At 39.7% G+C, this 18,458-nt stretch overlaps 1 protein-coding gene across 1 annotated transcript in view; it reads left to right on the top strand.

Moving 5' to 3' along the window:
- The window catches only part of PKHD1 (PKHD1 ciliary IPT domain containing fibrocystin/polyductin), a 484,394-nt gene that overhangs the window by 243,650 nt on the left and 222,286 nt on the right, over positions 1–18,458 (top strand). The window contains 3 exon segments of the mRNA XM_017849608.1: positions 952–1,147; positions 12,622–12,687; positions 18,138–18,266. Of these exon segments, the coding sequence (XP_017705097.1) occupies positions 952–1,147; positions 12,622–12,687; positions 18,138–18,266 (391 nt within the window).

Genomic DNA, 18,458 nt, shown 5'->3' on the forward strand with positions numbered 1-18,458 from the left:
AAAAAAAAAAAAAAGAAATGGCCATGAGGAAAATGAGTACATTTTTCTATATTTTAAAATAGCAATCCAGTAGAATTACCTAAGCTTCTTTTCATACTTTTAACACATATATTTCTTCCTATCGTATCGTACACATTCTCGCTAACAGTTGTGAGAGCCTATCTTAGGGAGACAGAAGCCCTGCCATGGTTATGAGGAATTCAGAACAGAATCACTTTTGATCTTCTCTCCATGGCTTTCAGAAAGGATGCACGTCTCTCTTTTCTTGCCTTGAGATTCCCATGAGAGCATTCTGGAGAATTTTCATTCAGTGAAAACAGTAGGATGTGCCTCTGGAGGTGGTTACCCTAGGTTTATGTCCTGACACAGCACTGTTCTGCTTTGTGATATGGGACAAGCTACTGAACCTCTGCCTGCCTCAGTTTCCTCAACTGTAAAAATGGGACAGTAAGAGTAACAATGATGGGGGTGCCTTTCGAGGACTGAATAGTGCTGATTGCATAGTAAATGCTCCCACAATGTTAGCTATTACTGTGATAAATGGATGACATGCCTATTATTGCCTGTCGCTTCAAGTTGTGGGAAAAGCTGGAAAGGAATTCTAGACCTGGCCTTGTCTCTTCTAGCTGTTTGACCTGAGACAAGTTAATTCGCATGTCTGGGCCTTGGCTTTCTCCTCTGTTAATTGAGATTGTTAAACGAGATGAACCTTATGGCATCTTTCAGTCTTCATAGTCTGATTTCGTAGCTCTAGTTATGAATTTTTTATGAAGTAGATTTAAGTAGGCCCATTTCCCACAAGAAAAGTACAATCTGGGTCTAAACTGTATGATTTCTAAACTACTCCATCTGCGTTCTTTGTAGTTGTTTTGGCAGGGGGGTGTGGTGGAGTAGGTGGAATGATGGGGTTCCTTACTAAATGAGCATATTGTGTTTTTCTTTCGCTTCAAGTACTCAGCAACCTTTGACAACTTTGCTCCTGGTAATTACCTACTGCTGGTGCACACAGATTTGCCGCCTTACCCTGACATCCTCCTAAGATGTGGGAGTCGAGTGGGTCTGTCTTTTCCATTTCTTCCATCACCAGGCCAGAACCAAGGCTGTGACTGGTTCTTCAATAGTCAGTTGAGGCAACTCACCTACCTGGGTAAGTATCCAGTTGGATGAATGTTTTGAGAGCACGTAGTCAGAAATCGCCAATCACCCTTCAATTCCAGATATTTGTACTGTGAAGTGCTGAGGAACTGAAAGGGACAGCTGTGTGTTATGGCTGAGTGAGTGTGCACTGAAGTCCGATTGCCTGGATTTAAATCCCAGCTCCAACACTCACCAGCTAGAGCATACACAGAACCTCTCTAAGGCTCAGCCTCCTCCTCTATAAAGAAGTATGACCATAGAGCCTACCTCAAAGGATAGGAAATAAAGTAAAGAATAACATGTAAAATTCTTGAGCAGAAGGCCTAGCCCACAAAAAATGCTTACTAGACATTGGTAGTTATTATTAATAATATCTTTAATTCGTATTAGGGCAGTGTCATATTTGTTTATAGTGAAACAACTGCATATGTAAAGATGGATGTCTGTGCTTTAGTCCAGGAGTTTGAGACCAGCCAGGGCAGCAAATCAAGACCCCATCTCTCTAAATAAATAAATAAATAAATAAATAAATAAATAAAAATAGTTGGGTATGGTGGCATGTGCCTGTGGTCGCAGCTACTTGGGAGGCTAAGGTGGGAGGATCAGTTGAGGCCAGGAGTTTGAGACCAGCTTAGGCAACAGAGTGAGACCTAATCTCTACAAAAACATTAAATAAATTAGTTGGGTGTGGTGGCGCATGCCTATAGTCTTAGTTACTTGGGAGGCTGAGGTGGGAGGATAGCTTGAGCCCAGGAAGTCAAGCCTGCAGTGAGCCATGAGCATGCCACTGCACATCAGCCTGGGCAACAGATTGAGACCCCATCTCAAAAAAAAAAAAAAAAAAAGAGAAGAAAAAAATTAAAAAATGGATGACTGATTATGACCATTGATATGAGGAACAGTAGAGAGTCCAAGGTAGACAGTACCAATGCAGAGAGAGAGAGACTGAATTAAGACAGAAGTTTACGTAGAAGGTGAGAAGGAAAACTTTTGATGAGAATCTGAGGTCAGGAAGATGAGTAGCATGGAGGGCTGATATAAGCACCAGGGTTGGGCTGTGTCTGTTTTACGTCAAGATTAACATGAGGATGAAGGAATCAGGAACCCTACTGTGACTGTAGAGTCACAGAGGCCAAAGGTTTTTCCTTATCTTCTTACTGTGCATGTTTCACAAGATCCCAGTGTGAGAGTCAGGACCATCCACTTCTTTTGATTTCCTGGAGTTTATTTCATATTCCTTTTCTATACCATGTCAGCATTGGTCACTCTGAGCACCATGGTACCTGCTTGTTCCAATCTCAGCTCACTGTGAGACCACTTCTTACATTAAAAAGGAGAATCTGGCTAAATAGGTCTGAAGAGTGACAATTTTGTTTTAAATTGCTCTTAGTAGGTCCTGGTCAAATCCAGGGGATCTTATCAGCATAACAAGTTCTAGGCCCTGCCACAAGCCCAAAGTGGCCATGGATTTAGAGGGCAAGGCAATGATCCCGAGTCCATCCCTTGCCTCTCTCACTTGTGCCTAACCATAAGTCAAGTGAGTCTGACCTACAGGCGAGCCCCAGAACTGTTAAATTTTAATAGCATCAGAGAGGAGAGTCTGGTGCTCCCTTGGTATTTTTTTATGCCTTTGACAAAATGATTGTTGTATATTTTATTTGCACTGAATTGTACCATTCAAATTTTATTTCTGATTTGATCCATTCATAAATGTAACCTAAAACTATAAAAACTTGAGATGGACAGAGATTTCTGAGATTTTTTATCACTTCAGCTAAATACAGTCATAAATAAGAGTAAATAGTTGCCATTAACTTTATGGCTATTCACTTGATATGTATTCTGGAACAAAATTTTAATTTGAATTGCTCTCTTTCCATTACTTAGCCTGCTTCTGAAGAGGCTGTCTTGTCCATAGGTCATATTCTGTTCATGAACTGCAAAATAATTTGAATACTCAAATAAGCTAAACATAATAAAAACCATTTATGGTAGAAAGAGAAAAAAATCAAATCATGCAGCTATAGATTTTCTTCCCTTATGATAGAATTATTCATTGAATTAATAGCAAGTTGTACTATTATATATACACATATGATATAAATGCACATCTGTGTAAATAGCGGTATGAATCTACATGTGTACTTATATGTAGACGTACATCTGTATCTGTGCATATGTATGATGTAAATGAATGTCTTAGTATAAAACATTTCTATTAGGTAGATAGCTTTTATTAATTTTTAAAAATCATTCGTATTGGAATATCCTAGTATCTCCTCCTTCGAATATGAGTTGGAAAAGGAATAAGAAGTCACAGAGGATTTGTTGAATGTTTAGTAAATTGGAGACTCTTGCTTCTTGAAGGGATTCCCCATAGGAGCTTTTATGGTCATTGGTGCCTCCTTTATCCTCTGAGTGTATGGAGTAGATACTTGACCAGAGCCACTTCTATTCTCATTTCTGGGCTGTCACAGTGACGGTGTGAGGACTCAGGAGGAACTGAGGCTCACCCTGCTCCTCCATGGCAGTGCGCCACGTGGCTACACTGGGTTGTGTAAATGTAGCTGTAATTTTGGATGTCATCTGTGTAAAGTTTATAAGATCTTTAGCAAGGTGGTGATTAGGCTTCCATGTTTTCCATATACCTGACTGCATTTCCCAGTGCCATAATGATAGTTGCTGTTGTTGGTACCCGATCAAGAGCCCAAGAAGTAGAGTTTCAGTTCTGTATCATGCATTTTATGTATTGATTAGATTGTAACTTTCACTTAATTGTTTTTTTCAGACCATTTGACTTTATAGAACCATGACTGGGATAATTTACATAAAATACATTTAATCTATGCAGATAGTGTAAGTCAAGACCACATAGTCTATGTGGACTATTCCTGGGATGAAAAGCATGGGAAATGTATGTATACAGAAGTTTATTTTATTGTAGGGAAGCTGCTTGATCTCTATCATGGCCACAGAATTCCATGTTAGATTTTTTTCGAGGGGTGTGGCTCCTTTTCTTGGCTGGCATTTCATTCAGAGTGCTGCTTCACTGACAACTGACTGAATTTTCATTCACTGGTTGACCACTTCTAAGTGAGCCATCTTTTGTATTGTTTTAACCACATCCCCCAGGATAGGAAGCTTTAGAAAAAATCGCAATTATCTTCATTTCCTCTGTTTGGTTGCTGCATGCATGATTTAAGATACCTGACTCATCTTCGACCCAGCTGAGAGTGGAAAAAACCTGAACCCAGGCATTCTAGCTCCTGGCTGTGGATCTCTCCACTAGAGTGTGCTGCCCACTAAATAATCATGGATCACTGACCAGAAAGGATGGCGGGGGTGCTAGGCAGGGTTGTGGGAGAATGCTTCTCAAGGATTCCCAGTGACAAAGAAAAAAATCCTACACATACAATATGTTTTGACCCTTGCATTTTTCTTTTCTACCAAGGCAAGTTTTGCCTTTGTTCAGCAAACATCTTCACGGAGTGCAGTTTTTTTTTTTTTGGAAAGCGCATGGCCAGTGCTTGCGGCTTAGGGTTTTAATCAGTGGCTGGCTGGTTATTTTACCTGGGGCATGGCGTTATAATTGCTCCATGCCTCAGTGGCTTTATTTACACAGCAAGGTTAAGAAAATACTTACTTGTCTCTTGGAATTGTGGCACAAAACACCCAAATATATTCAAGTGTGGTTAGTGTGCCATGTACTTCACAAACATTTTCCTGATAGACTATTTCTCTAGAAATTTTCTTTCTTTAGAAGACTAATAATATCATGTGTCATGAGCTCAGTGTATATGTTATAACCTTTCTGAAAGGGTCTCCCTCTATTTTCTTTAACTAGATTTTTGTGAGATAAATGAGATTCACAATAATATGACATACATGATATACTGTTCCCGTGATTGAAATCTGATGCCATTTAAGCAATTGCTAGCCACAGAATAAGATAACCTCACTCATTGAAAAATATCTGTTAGGGAGATTGGTTCGTGTTGCCTTTCTAAAGCCACTGAGAATTTTGCCCAAGGAGCTACTTACAAAACAGACTACAAGTGAAGTACCTTGTGTGCGCTATTGTTTGTGTTAGGATGCTGCAGGAGCAATATTTGATGTGATAAACTATTATGAATATGATGAACTATTATTGCATATCCCAACTGTAGCTTCTATGCCATGCTTGGGAATGGGTATGACTGTAGAACAAGTGTTCTTTTATATTTGCGAAGTTGGGAGAAAAATCCACCAAGCCCATTTTTCCCTTCATGTGATCTGATGCACTGACTGCTCATGTCTCTGCCTTACAGAGCCAGTTTCCCACTGCCTCTTTCCCTGCTGTTTTTTTCCAAGGATGTTTCAGTTCATGGTGAACTATTTTTATTTTTTAGTTACATTAATGCTATGAAATAATTAGTCAGCTAATTAATCTGGTTTACAAGCTTTGTAGGATTCTTCAGCTGTCAGTCAGGCCCAGGCCTGAGGCCTACATCGAGTCTCAGCTCTCTTGCCCATGTGATTCTTGTTGCCATGGCTACTGGCTACATCTGCTGACACCCCACTCTCTATTTATTGCTTAATTAAGAATTTCACGCTCAGCCCTTATCTGCCTCTAAGAACAAGCGCACACTGTTAAGAAATTCCAAATTTAGGCCCAGGCACAAGGAAAGCCTTTCTTATGGGCTTGGCTATATGGAGCCTCTCTAACGATCCTCTCGGCATCCCAGCCGCCACCCTTCAATCAAAAATCATTAAATGGGGCAGAGATAATGAGCATGTAGCATATCAAAAGAAGGATGTTTGCTTGGTCCAAAGGAGGAAAAGCTGCTCGACCCCATGCTCAGCTCCACTTCAAAGGGAGAGGAGACCTCTCAACACTGGGGCCTGATAATGCCTCATTTGTTCTTGGCTTGACTTATGCAAAAGGTCTGGTATGTCAGAATCCAATCTCACAGACGTGGGTTTCCCCCACCTCTTGCCTCCACCTCCACCAGCCCCCTCCCTGGCCTTCCGCACACTCCTGTGTCAGCACTTAGGCAGCTGGGTCCCCCAAAGCATCAGAGGGAGCGTATAATCACTGACTCTCAACTCACAATGGCCACTTGTAGGGGGGTGGCCAGGAGGAGGTCTTCATCACAATAGGAACACAATTATTGCAGCTGCTAGGGAGGGCTATGCTTCTTCCTGTAGAAATAGAATAGGACTTGCCCAAAACAGGAGGAGAAGATTGGAGGGAGGTGCGGGGGAGGTTGAGAGGGGTGGAGAAAACAATCTTGAGTTGATTATTCATAATCTGACTCTTGGAAGCCCGATGCAGAGTCAGTGGGGTTCCAGCAGCTGCTCGCACACAGCCTTCTTCTAATAATTGTACATTCTGTCAGGGGTCAACTTACTTTTGACCCTGTCCTTTTATATTGGTAAAAGGCTCTTTAGGGCAAACTGTTGGGTTGTGGCAGGGTGCATTAAACACTCACAGCCCCTTCCCCTAGCTTGATCTCCCTCCCGACCAGCAGCCGGTGATAAATTCATATCAGATGCTGCGCCATTCACAGTTGCCCTCCCGAGTTCACACAGCCCCCACTCATGCCGCAGAGGTGCAGCCGAGCTGGGACGTTGTGTGAGGCGGCAGCTGAGAAGGTCTGCCTGTGAGGCTGAGGCTCCTGCTGCACCACCACCTTCTGATCTGACTGAGAAAAAAAGGACATGTCTAGCCAGGCTGGCCAACACTTGTGTCCAAATGTTCCCCTCACCACGAATAAAGGGCAAGAGGGCTGTGCATGGAAAGGCAGATGGACTTTATTGTGTGTGCCAAGTTGCCTAGGAGAACTCAGGTCTGTTTCATCACACAGATGGGTTAGAAAAGATGCTGTTAACTTGGGAGATCCTAAAAAATCAGGAGTGCTTTCCTGGATTTGAGCCTAGGCTCCTGATCCTGTCTACCACTGCCCAGGTTTCCTTTCCTCAGTGCAACAAGGGCCCTGGAGCCAAGCAGGCTGCTTGCATAGATCTTCTCTTCTTCAGCTAGTCTAGAAGACTCCCTGCAAATCCTGGAGAAAGAATTCTAAGGAGGAGAGTGGCGTCAACTGGCTCCCCTGACCTCTTCGGGAAGATTTTGTAGGCAGAGCGGAATCAGAATCTTTTCGCAACTCTGCAGCCATTCCCATGCTGAGCCCCTCTAAGGCAATCCACAGCATTCTAGTTAATAAACTAATTTACATTCTTATGAAAAACTCATTCCCAAAGATCCCCATGGATTTTTACCAGTAATGTAGAGAATTGACTTCAGGGAACTGCTCTAACCTTTATGGCAAAAATAAAGGTAACGGAACAGAGGCTGGGGATGTGAAAAGGGATTTTGCCTCTTGGTTGGAAACAACTTCTCCAAAAGGAAAAGGCAGGAAGAGAGGGAGAAAAGGAGGAAAGGAAAAGAAAGGAAAGGACAGGAGAGGAATGGAGAGGAGAGGAGAGGAGAAGAGAAGAGAGGAAAAGAGGGGAGAGGAGAGGAGGGAAGAGGAGACAAGAGAAGAGGAGAGGAGAGGAGAGAAGAGGAGAGGAGGAGAAAGGAAAGGGAAGAGAAGGAAACTTAGAATCAAATACATCTTTTAGGAATCTCTCAGGTTAAGGAGTTAATTCTCCACAATGCTGAGTTGCTAGCCTTAATTCACACAGGTCTTAGGTGGCGCAGCCAGTATTCAAACAGCTTTTCTGACTGTAAGTTCGGTGCTTTTCCTAGTATACCATCTTTTCTTTTTCTTAAATCTGAGCTTATATACCTAACCGTATAAACCAACTCTTCTTCTTTCAATTTATAAGAAAAAACAATACTTAGTTACACTGTACTTCCTGAACTTTAGATATTTTAGTACCATTTTCATAATTGTGTCATATCCTTATACCTCTTGTCTGATTATTTACTTAATATTTTTCTTAAATCAATTTCTACACTGTCTTATTTTTAAAACCTAACTTTTCTTAGTAATATCTGTGAAATCATGGGTTTAATGAGTTAGTTGTTTTTTCTAAAAATACATTACAATGTATACATACTAAAATGAAACGTTTTATGCCTCTCAAATAACCACTGTGCATTTTACATCTTGGGAATATGATTTGGTCTGTAAGAGTTTGGTATAATTGATAAAAATTAAGAATTGTGAAGTAAGGATCTTTTCCATCTGGATGTCACTCTTCACTTGGTAAGAACGCCTGTTCCTGAGAACAAACAACATATTGAGAGTATAGTATGAGAAAATTTGTTTAGTTCCTTACATTTGTGTTTTTTTGCCTCCTGGGTAAACAGCTGAAATGCTTGTTCCCAGGACCCTCCTAAGAAGTTCGGGTTCTGTAGGTCTGTGGCAGGGTCTGGGAAATCACAAATGCCTTCACAGAAGTATGAAAAACATTGCTCTGAGTAAGAATAACAATTGTTATTCTTCTCTGAGTTAATTAAGAAGGTTTCATTGAGCTAACTTTTAGGATTGTGGCTAATGCAGACATATCTGTTGGTGTCTTGATCAAGTTCTTTTCCTTTTGTCCCCCCTAAAATTCACTGTTTCATAAGTGAATGATACAGGGATAATAGAAGACTCACAGGTAATCACAGGATTTTCATATACTATTTCTGTGAAGGCCTTTAAAGGATCATGTTTTATGAGGGCCAAGATGCCTTCCATGGCTGCCTCTGAGGCTGAAATCAGACAGGAGTGTGGTCCTGCAAATCAAGCTTTAGCTGCCAGTGACTAACTCACAAGCAAGCTTTCTCTGTGGCTAAGCCAAAGAGGTCAGCTTCTGGGGAATGAGGTCAAGTTCACTGAGCAGGACAGGAGGAACAGCAGGAGTGTGCAGATTTGTGAGTCAGGACAAGGAAAAGATGTGGAGGCAACAGAGGAGGTAACAGAGAGGATATGGAGGTAATAGGTGAAAATGCAGAGAGAGCCAACAGCTGGCTCAGGAAGACAGAGCTGGAGCTTGGGTCCAGGGCAGACAGAGACAGAAAGAGAAGTCATGAGGTAGGGTGGGATTGCGTGACATTTGCAGATACCGATTGCAGTTGCTATTTTATGTTCTTTCCCTGTGTAGTCAGTGGCTGACACACTAGATAAATGTGGCCTGAATGAGAGGTACTAATAGGTGCGTAAACTAAAACGACAATGTGAGAATGAGAATATGAATGAAAGAGTGAAATAGGGAAGGAGTCTGTAACCTACTAAGATTCCATGTGTTTTTTATTTTTAAATAAATGGGTGCTTATTTCTCCCTCTGAAGTTTCAAGAGAGAATTAGACCTGCTTAGGGAGAGAATTAATTAATTTTTCTCTTTCCTAGAGCCTTAAGTGAGGACAGAATTTATCAGACACAACACATTAACCTGGTAGGCGCTAGTATCATATCTACTTTAGTAATTCTCTTTTACCAGGAGCCATTTTCTTAGCACATTTTCCTCCTCACCCTAGATGTCTGTGTTTATGGCAAGTTTAGATCATACAGCACTCATCAGAAAAAGTTGGCAATAATTGACCCAAAGACTTTTTTTTTTTTTGTCTTTTTGAGCATCAGATCTTCTTACAATCTGGGAAGGATCAACTACAATGGGGTTCCATTTATAAACACGGAAGATTAACCATTCTCGTATTACAAATACAAAATCAGAAATCATAAGCACTGAGAAAACATATGTACAATATCACAGCTTGTGTAAGGCTTTTAAACTTTTCCCAAGTCAATACTTTCATTCTCAAATGATTTTCATCCCCCTTTGTATTTATTCAAATTGGAAATGACACTTCACATTTACAGTTCTTTGTAGAGTCAACACACTTAACAAACTTTAGCAGATCTGGTTAAGTTGCTTACAACTCTGTAATACTACAGCTCATCATGATTGGATACAGCTGTAAAAAGAGTGGAACGTAAAAGCATATTTCTTGAGCCTTGTTGACTGGCTGGCACCTGGAATCATGAACATGCCGTAATGACAGTATTGATAATAGTTAACATTTATGTTCATGATGTGCCAGGCACTGTGCTAAGCATGTTCCTTGGATTATTCTATCTTTTCTTTCCAATAGCCCTATGAGATAGATAGTATGATTATTTCCACTTTTAGATGAAATGAATGAGGTTTAGAAATGGCAAATAACTTGTCAGTGGCCCATGTCTAGGAACCAGAAGAGCCAGGATTCAGATCCAGGCTGTTGGGCTCCAGTACCCACATTCTTCCTACCATTCACTATTGTCTCTCATGACTATGACCAGAAAATAGTATTTGGGAAGATAGCCCTCTGACTCATACTCATCTGCTCCCAGCGGCATGTAGAGGTGGTGGTACAGGAAATCAGACTTCTAATTTTTGCAGCTTTTGTTAACTTTTCTCTATCTGCTCTGATCCTGAAACTACTTCACTTCACTGACTGGCATTCATACACTCAACATTAGTGAGGTGAGCAATAGATTTTCAATATACTTTTTAGTTTTGCAATGTCTGTTTTGGGAGGGGATTCTCCTAGAGGTGGGGACCATTTGTGCATGTGTAGAGGTTTAAGAAAATCAGTCACCACTCAGTCCAGAAGCCACTGGTGCAGTATAGTGGAAAGAGCTACAGATACAAGATTAAACCTAGGATTTCTAAATTGGCCCATGAAAACGAAGTATCTACATTTCTAGCAATATCTGGTCTCATAAGGTGCATGAGAAAAGTCTCTCTCTCAAAAATTTGAAGACACAGCTAACTATTGATGTAATCTTAAATTATCAGTTGATGCTCAATAAATATTTATTAAATTGAGAACAAGTTTGGGATGCATATCACAGGATGGATTTAGAAGTGCTTTTCAACTTTAGAGAATGCACAAATCAATGTGAACAGAAGTGGATGAGTTAGACCTCATTTTAAGAAAAGGAAATGACACCTTGACTAGTGACTTTACTATTAGTATTAAGTTAGAAAGACACGTGAAATCAGCAACAGGGTGAAGGAACAGTTTAAGCAAAGTCTTGGAAGTGGTGATAAAGGTAGAACATGTCAAGAGCATGTTGTCATTGCACCTGGTCTCAGCATGTGGCAGTGTAAGGAGAAAGACACAAACTCGTGATTTACATCCTTAGAAAAATTTTAAAAAGAGAAAATGACCAAAATAAGATTAGAGGAATTGAAGAGGTCTCATCATGGATCTCTTTGGGGATCATTTTCTTTGTAGTATTCTGAAGCTTATGTTTGATTTTTATTTTTCATTTTTTAGTTTTTTTTCAAGACAGAGTCTTGCTCTGTCACCCAGGCTGGAGTGCAGTGGCATGATCTTGGCTCACTGCAACCTCCACACTGCAGGGTTCAAGCAATTCTCCTGCCTCAGCTTCCCTAGTAGCTGGGATTACAGGAGTGCACCACTACGCATGGCTAGTTTTTGTATTTTTAGTAGAGACGGGTTTTACCGTGTTGGCCAGGCTGGTCTCGAACTCCTGACCTCAAGTAATCTGCCCACCTCAGCCTCCCAAAGTGCTGGGATTACAGGTATGAGCTACAGCGCCCAGCTGCTTATGTTTTATAATTAGAAAGAATGATCCTCTGTTTCTTTCATCTGTGATGGAGGAAAGGGTTTAGGGTTCCAGGAAAACAAAAGTGGAGAGTGTGAGTTCGGCCAGGTCCCCGAGGCTGCAGCCTTCAGCAACACGGAGTCCTCCAGTGGTGGGAGGTGTGGCTCATGTGACAAACGATAAGGCAGAAAGGTAATTAACCAATAAGAGACAAGGTGTGACCGAAAAATGGAGTTTGTGCACCTGATTACTAATTAATCAGGCGTGAGAGCACCTTGTAGATGCATTCACTATTTAATTATAGCAGCCTCTCTTGGCAAAGGAGCATATGTTCCCAGCTTAATCTACTGGTTTATACTGACATCAAATTGTCATTATCAGAAAGAATCAGGCCTTTTGATTATTTCCACTAATTTATTGAACACTTAAAATTAATGAACCCCAGTCCTTTTAAATGTGCTCAGTTGGCTTGGATGATGGGAGGAGGATAGGGGGTGGGGAAAAGGCTTCATTAAAAGGACAATTTGTTTGGATAAAGGTAAAGCAAATACATTTCATGGATGATCTGAACTCTATTGGTGAAAAACACATGAATTCTAAAAGCTGAGTCTACAAAATGATGAAGAGAAAAATAGGATATGAGGTATATGCCCTGCTGGACACCATTGGCCTCCAGAGAACATATGGCTAAAGGTTTTGTTTCTATTTTTGTTTTTCCTAATTATTTATGTGCCGGTTCTCTTGGAGACATTTATTACAAGTAAGTTTAATCAAATGAAAGCAATCAAAATCAAATGTTGGAAATCAATTGTTAGATTAACTAACAAGGATTTCATTTTTTGTTTTGAAAATTTAGGCAACTAGAATTCAACATAAATTCTTTTTTTCTCACATGTGACTATCTTTAATATTAAGATGATCTTTGTATCACATGCAAGTTGTGGCTTTTGGTATGTAGTTTCAGGTGAAGGCCGAGTTCGAGTCATTCTTCGGGTGAAGGAAGGTATGCCCCCAACTATTTCAGGTGAGTATTAACACACCAAATAGAAGTGTCTAGTATAGCAGAATGTCCTCCAGTAGTTCTACAAATTCCACCTTGTCATATTGTTAATAAACAGGCAGATATCAGTCCTAAAGCTTGTATGTCTGATAACTCTCTATTGTGTTGCCCTGTAACTAAAATATGTATCTGCATGTCAAAAAATGATATAAAGGTGCATTTATTTTTCAAAACAATGAAAGTAAGAATTGAAACATATAAATAAGCACATTTCATAAATTATGGACCATATGTGCACATAGGACTCCACATCTGCAGATGGGCTATTAGGCCCCCTCCAAATGGAAAGAAAAATTCAGGGTATCTCTAAATTTTAATTGTTCCTGGTAATTTCAGGAAATCAGGGTAAACAAACCCTCCTCAAAAGTCAGATCATTCTGTGAAATCTTTCTAACTCAAAAAGCCAAATTCTCAAAGACTAAATGTCTCCTAAGCACCTTCTGATGTATTTCATTGTTTGTTTTTGTTTATTCTGAGTCAATTTAACTATACATTTGCAGGAGGAATAAATCTTTTCAAAGGCAGAGATTTCTTTTAATTTTTAGTGGCATTTTTGTGCTATGTCAGAGCAGAGCCCATGCTAATCAGAAAATGATCTAATGCCTTCATTTAAATTAATAGATAAGTGAGGTAAGAGAATTGGACTAAAACTGTAAACAATAATCCTGAAGGTTACCATTCCATGTTTATTGGGCTATGAAGAATGTGATTCAAGATTGTTTTCAGAATGTTTTCTGAGCTGCCACACACTTGGTTTTTCATGCTCCTTGTCCTTCATCTCTCTGTGCCTTTAGATGATTCAAAATGCCTTGTTTATTGAGTGCCTTTTATGCAAGGTGTGGGGGATACCATGATGAGCAAGATAGAATGGACTTTGACTTTATGGGGTCTTATGATCTCTTGGGGATGTCAGTCAAACTACTAAGTAATCAATTAATACAGCTGTTTTAAAATAACTGTTATAAGGAAAAGGATAGTTCTCTCTTCTCTGAAAGTTTCTATGTTCAAATTCCTCAAGAAGATATTTGATTGGTTGTGTCACTGCCTAGTCTGTAGAGGACATACCTGTTGGGGAAGCTCTCATGCCAGGCCCCCTTCTGTGGATACTGGACCATCTATGAATGGCCATTCTTGGTTCAACCATCTGTAGTCAGGGTGGCGTCACTCAGCACGTAGTATGATGATTTCTGTACTAAGGATTCTTTGGAAGGCTGGCATGGTGTCTAGCATTCAGAGCTTTTTAGAAGGGGTCAGTTTAACTGGAGATGCTACAATTACGACTGCTGATAAATAGAAAGCCCATACTTCATAGAGTTGTGGATTTTAACAAAGGTGGAGACCTTACAGGCTATCCTATCCAGTTGCCTCATTTTACAAATGGGGATGTGAAGTCCAGATATTAAACTTAGTCATATCAGTAGTCAGTTATATGAGCCTAGATAAGAACTCAGGTGTCTCAGCTTAGCCCAGTGTTCCTTCTGCTATACAATGTAGCCTCTAATGTGTTTACATTGCCTTATTGAGCATAGATTTACTTATGAGTTATATTAAAATCTAGCCAGTTTTCCTACCTCATATAGCTTGGGACAGAAAACTATTTCAAAACACAAAGAGTTACAGATTTAGTACAATATCATTCATCAGGAAGAAATTTTAAATAACATACTTCCAAGACATTGCCTGATTCTCATGGTATGTAGCATATGTGCTAATGCCAAAATTTAATCATGGTCATGTATTTTGTTTAGTGAGTAGCTCTATGTAAAACAGTAACATTATTGCAATATCAATTTTTTGCCAAAAATAAGAATGAATGAGTGAATGAGTTAACACATCTATCTGTGTTAACTCATCTATCTGTGTTAACTCATTCATTCCATTGTTTGAATGGGTCAATCCAATGTTTGAATGAGTTAACCATCTATCTACATGTTAGCCCGTATGAGTATGTAGTATGCACCCATACTAAGTCCACATATTGTCCATGGTCATATGAGAACATTGAGATCATCAGGGATTCTTTTCCTAAATTTTCCCACAGACTTAAGTTTTTGTCCCTTTCTTTGATCTCTGAGATTCAGGCAACCCTACTCTTGTTCAAAGTTAACTCACCCCTACTTGCATCTTCCATACTTTCCCCCATCAGCAAACAACTCATTATCTTGTGTAGTTAACCTTTCTTTCCTTACTGGCTTCTTCTGTTCAGTGCCTCCCAATTAAAAACAAAACAAAACAAATTTGTGGATACTGAATTTTCCATTAGCAGACGCTGTCCTGCAAACTTCTCAAAAGCCTAGCCTCCTCTTCATGCAGAGCCATGAAAACCTGGGTTGATGAAGAGCAAAGGTGTGGAGGGTAACATTTGGCTCATATATCAGGCTCGAGACCACCTAAAATCTTAGCTGCTTGTTGAGTGACAAATTTGTACAGGGAAGCAAGGAGAGGCCTCATCAGGAATGTTGGTCCAGACCAAAATTCATGGGCTGCAGTTTTGAAACTAGTCTAATTTATCTAAAGATTCAGATGACAGATCAAAGCTATGGTTCTCAACTCTTAAGACTGTTCATTCCTCAGTGAGCTTTTTGGATGATCTGACCCAACATCTTTCCTTCCTTAACTCCAGTGCATTCCTCAATCCACTGTGATGTGGTTTCCATCTGAACCACTCAACTGGGACTACTGTCATCTGGATCACCCATGCCCTGATTGCTAAGCTTAACAGTCACTTCTAATTCTCTCTCTTACCAGAGCTCTACTATTAACAAGGTCACTTGTGCTCTCTGGAGATGCTGTATTACTTAGGATTCCAAGACCTTCCTCTCTTCTGATTCTCCCAGTAGATCTCTGACTGATGCTTCTTTAACTCTTGTAGGCTTCTTTTTCTCTCCACAAATTTGATTGTCAATAGTAGTCATATAGAATCCTAATATTAGTTGTATAGAAATCTGATAACTCTGACAGGAGACTGAAACATGTTTTCTTATCCGTTAGTGTTCTTATCTTAAGGCAGGATGGTATAGAATAATTAAATTTGCGCATAATAACATTCCTTCATTAGAATAGCTACCTGAAGGCCTAATTTGTCCAACTAAAGACTGGGTCAGCCCTCTTATAAGCAAGAGTAAAGGTGAAAAAAGTACAGAATATTTGTTTCCATCATCTGTGATATAAAGTTGGAGTAACTAAAGATTCCTGAAGCTTGGCATGAGGTTTTAGAGAACAATCATTGCCTGTTTGAAATATCACTGGAAATGAGGCATCAGAGACATTTTATCTGGACTTTGTGGGGCAAGCTAGGGGTCACCCTCACAAATACCCCTACTCAACCCCCAACTGGGTATTTTGGGTCTAATATTGGGAAGAAGGCAACATTGGGAGAAAACTTAGAAAAGTATTACAGTATTGGAGTTTATGAAATATTTATAAAGCCTCTTACTGAGTGACCCTTGTTCCAAGACATTGCCTTATTCCCAAGGTGTGTGGTATATTTTGTACTAATTAAATTGCCTATGGTTCCTGCTTGACCACAATCTATATACTTTTAGGTTATCCTGGAGCTCTAATAAAACCATGACTACTGAGGAATTGGGTCTGGTAGAAAAAATAACTAAGTCTTCCTCATGTTTCTGGCATCAGGCATTTTCCCTTTTCACCTTGAAATCCTCTGGAGCTGTAATAACCACCCTCAGAGTTTCAAATACAGCTTGTAGGCCGATGATGCCAAATTCATCTTTGGGCTCAGAGCTCTTCCCATCCTTCCAATTCATATTTTTCCACTGCTTGCTATATAGCTCCACCTGGAGACCACAAAGATACCCCAAATGCCCTGTGGAACAAACTGTATTCATCCACTTCTTAATAATGCCCTTAATGGGTTGGAAGACTCTGGCCCCTCCACCTTTGTCATCCTTCATACTCTGGCCTCTGTCTATTTTACCAACCTTGTCACTTACCTCTCTTCTAGCCCTGTGGTTCAGCAACACCAAATTTCTTGTCATTCCTCCAGTTGACTTCCCATTTTTTGCCTCTGCTCATGCTCATCCTTCTGTCTGCATTGCAACCCTCTTGCCATATACTCATCACAACCTCCCCTTTACCTGAATAACTTCTAAGCCTTTAAAATGCAGCTGAGATTCTACTTCCCTTAGGAAGCTTCTCCTGGCAAAATCTTGCTTCCTTTCATTATCAGGTACAATTAAAAGAACTCCCCTCAGTGCCTGTATAGAGTTTTATCCTCTTAATACTGACATAACACTATCAGTTCCTTGGAGGCAAGGGTGACATATTTTATTTCTTTTGTATCCCTGCTTTTAAGGGCAGGTCTGATAGAGAAGGTGCTCACTATTTGTGTTGTAAAATTAGAAAATCATGGACATGATTCCTTCCCTCCCCTCACAAGAGGAGGCCTTTTCATTCTACCCTTTTGAGGCAATTTCTCTGCCCTTCTGACTCTGCACCAGTAATCATGTCCCAGGAAAGAACAAGTAGATATGGTTCAGCATGGTGTTGTGCGTGATGTGATATTGGACAGTCCCCACTGGAAATTATTAGATTTACATTTCAATTATGCGATGGAGATACTAGTAGAATGGTTGAATAGAAAATGCCATTTGATCATCAAAGGCAAAATCAATAGAAACTGGTTTGAATGTATGATCTGCCTGTCAGTTACTGCCCTGAGAAGTTTTTAGATTATTACCCTGCCTTTAATATGTAGGGATAGCTGTGGGAAGAACATAACCTTTGACTCAGTCATTCCATTGAGGAATGTATTTGAAGAAGATAATCAGGATTATTGAGAGATTTGCATAGAGACAGTTAACACTGCATTATTTACAATTTAACAAAGTAAAAGGAGTCTAATGTCAGACAATAGGAATTAAGTACATTATGGATTTTAAAAATATGATATGTAGCCACTAAAATTATGTTTACAAGGCATTTAAATAATATGATGAAATGCATAGGAAAATAGGCTAAGCTAAGCAAAATTCAAACTGGGTGTAAAAAATAAGAACAGGATTTGATATAATCTCAATTATGTAAAAATTCTGAGAAATTCTGGAGGGAAATAGAAATAAAAGGTAGTTATTGCAAGGTAGTGAGATTATAGGCAATTATTACCTTTCTTTATTTGCATTTTCTAAATATTTCATGAGAAGCATGCCATATTTATTATAAGGCAAAACACAAATGTATAATAATAAACGTTGGATTTTTTTCAGAAGTGAAGGTAATCTAAGGATTGAACAATTACTTGCTTTTTAGCTGATAAATATTTGTACAGAAACTTATAAAATGTTAAAAGACAGCTTCTTTGGGAGGTGAAAATACCACTAGCATCCTAAAATAAGGATAGAATTGGGAAGTTATCACAATGAATTAGATTTTCAAATTTTTTTTTTATTTTCTAGCTTCTACCTCTGCACCTGAATCAACTTTAAAATGGTCCCTCCCTGAAACATGGCAAGGTGTTGGAGAAGGCTGGGGAGGATACAACAATACCCTTCCAGGCCCTGGGGATGACGTTCTCATTTTACCCAGTGAGTAAGACAACCCAGGAGATGAATCACAGACAGGCTGAACCCAGCCAGATCTTATTACGTTTCATTTATATTGTACAACACAGTAACGAGTATGGAAATAAGTAGGCACTTATGTTGTTTCATTCTTCCTCTTTTTTGGGGGGTTAATGTAGGAGAGCAATTTCATAGACCAGTGAAATCCCCCAAAAT

This window comes from Rhinopithecus bieti, unplaced genomic scaffold (assembly GCF_001698545.2).
Source record: "Rhinopithecus bieti isolate Rb0 unplaced genomic scaffold, ASM169854v2 scaffold_31531, whole genome shotgun sequence".
Taxonomy (NCBI): Eukaryota; Metazoa; Chordata; class Mammalia; order Primates; family Cercopithecidae; genus Rhinopithecus; species Rhinopithecus bieti.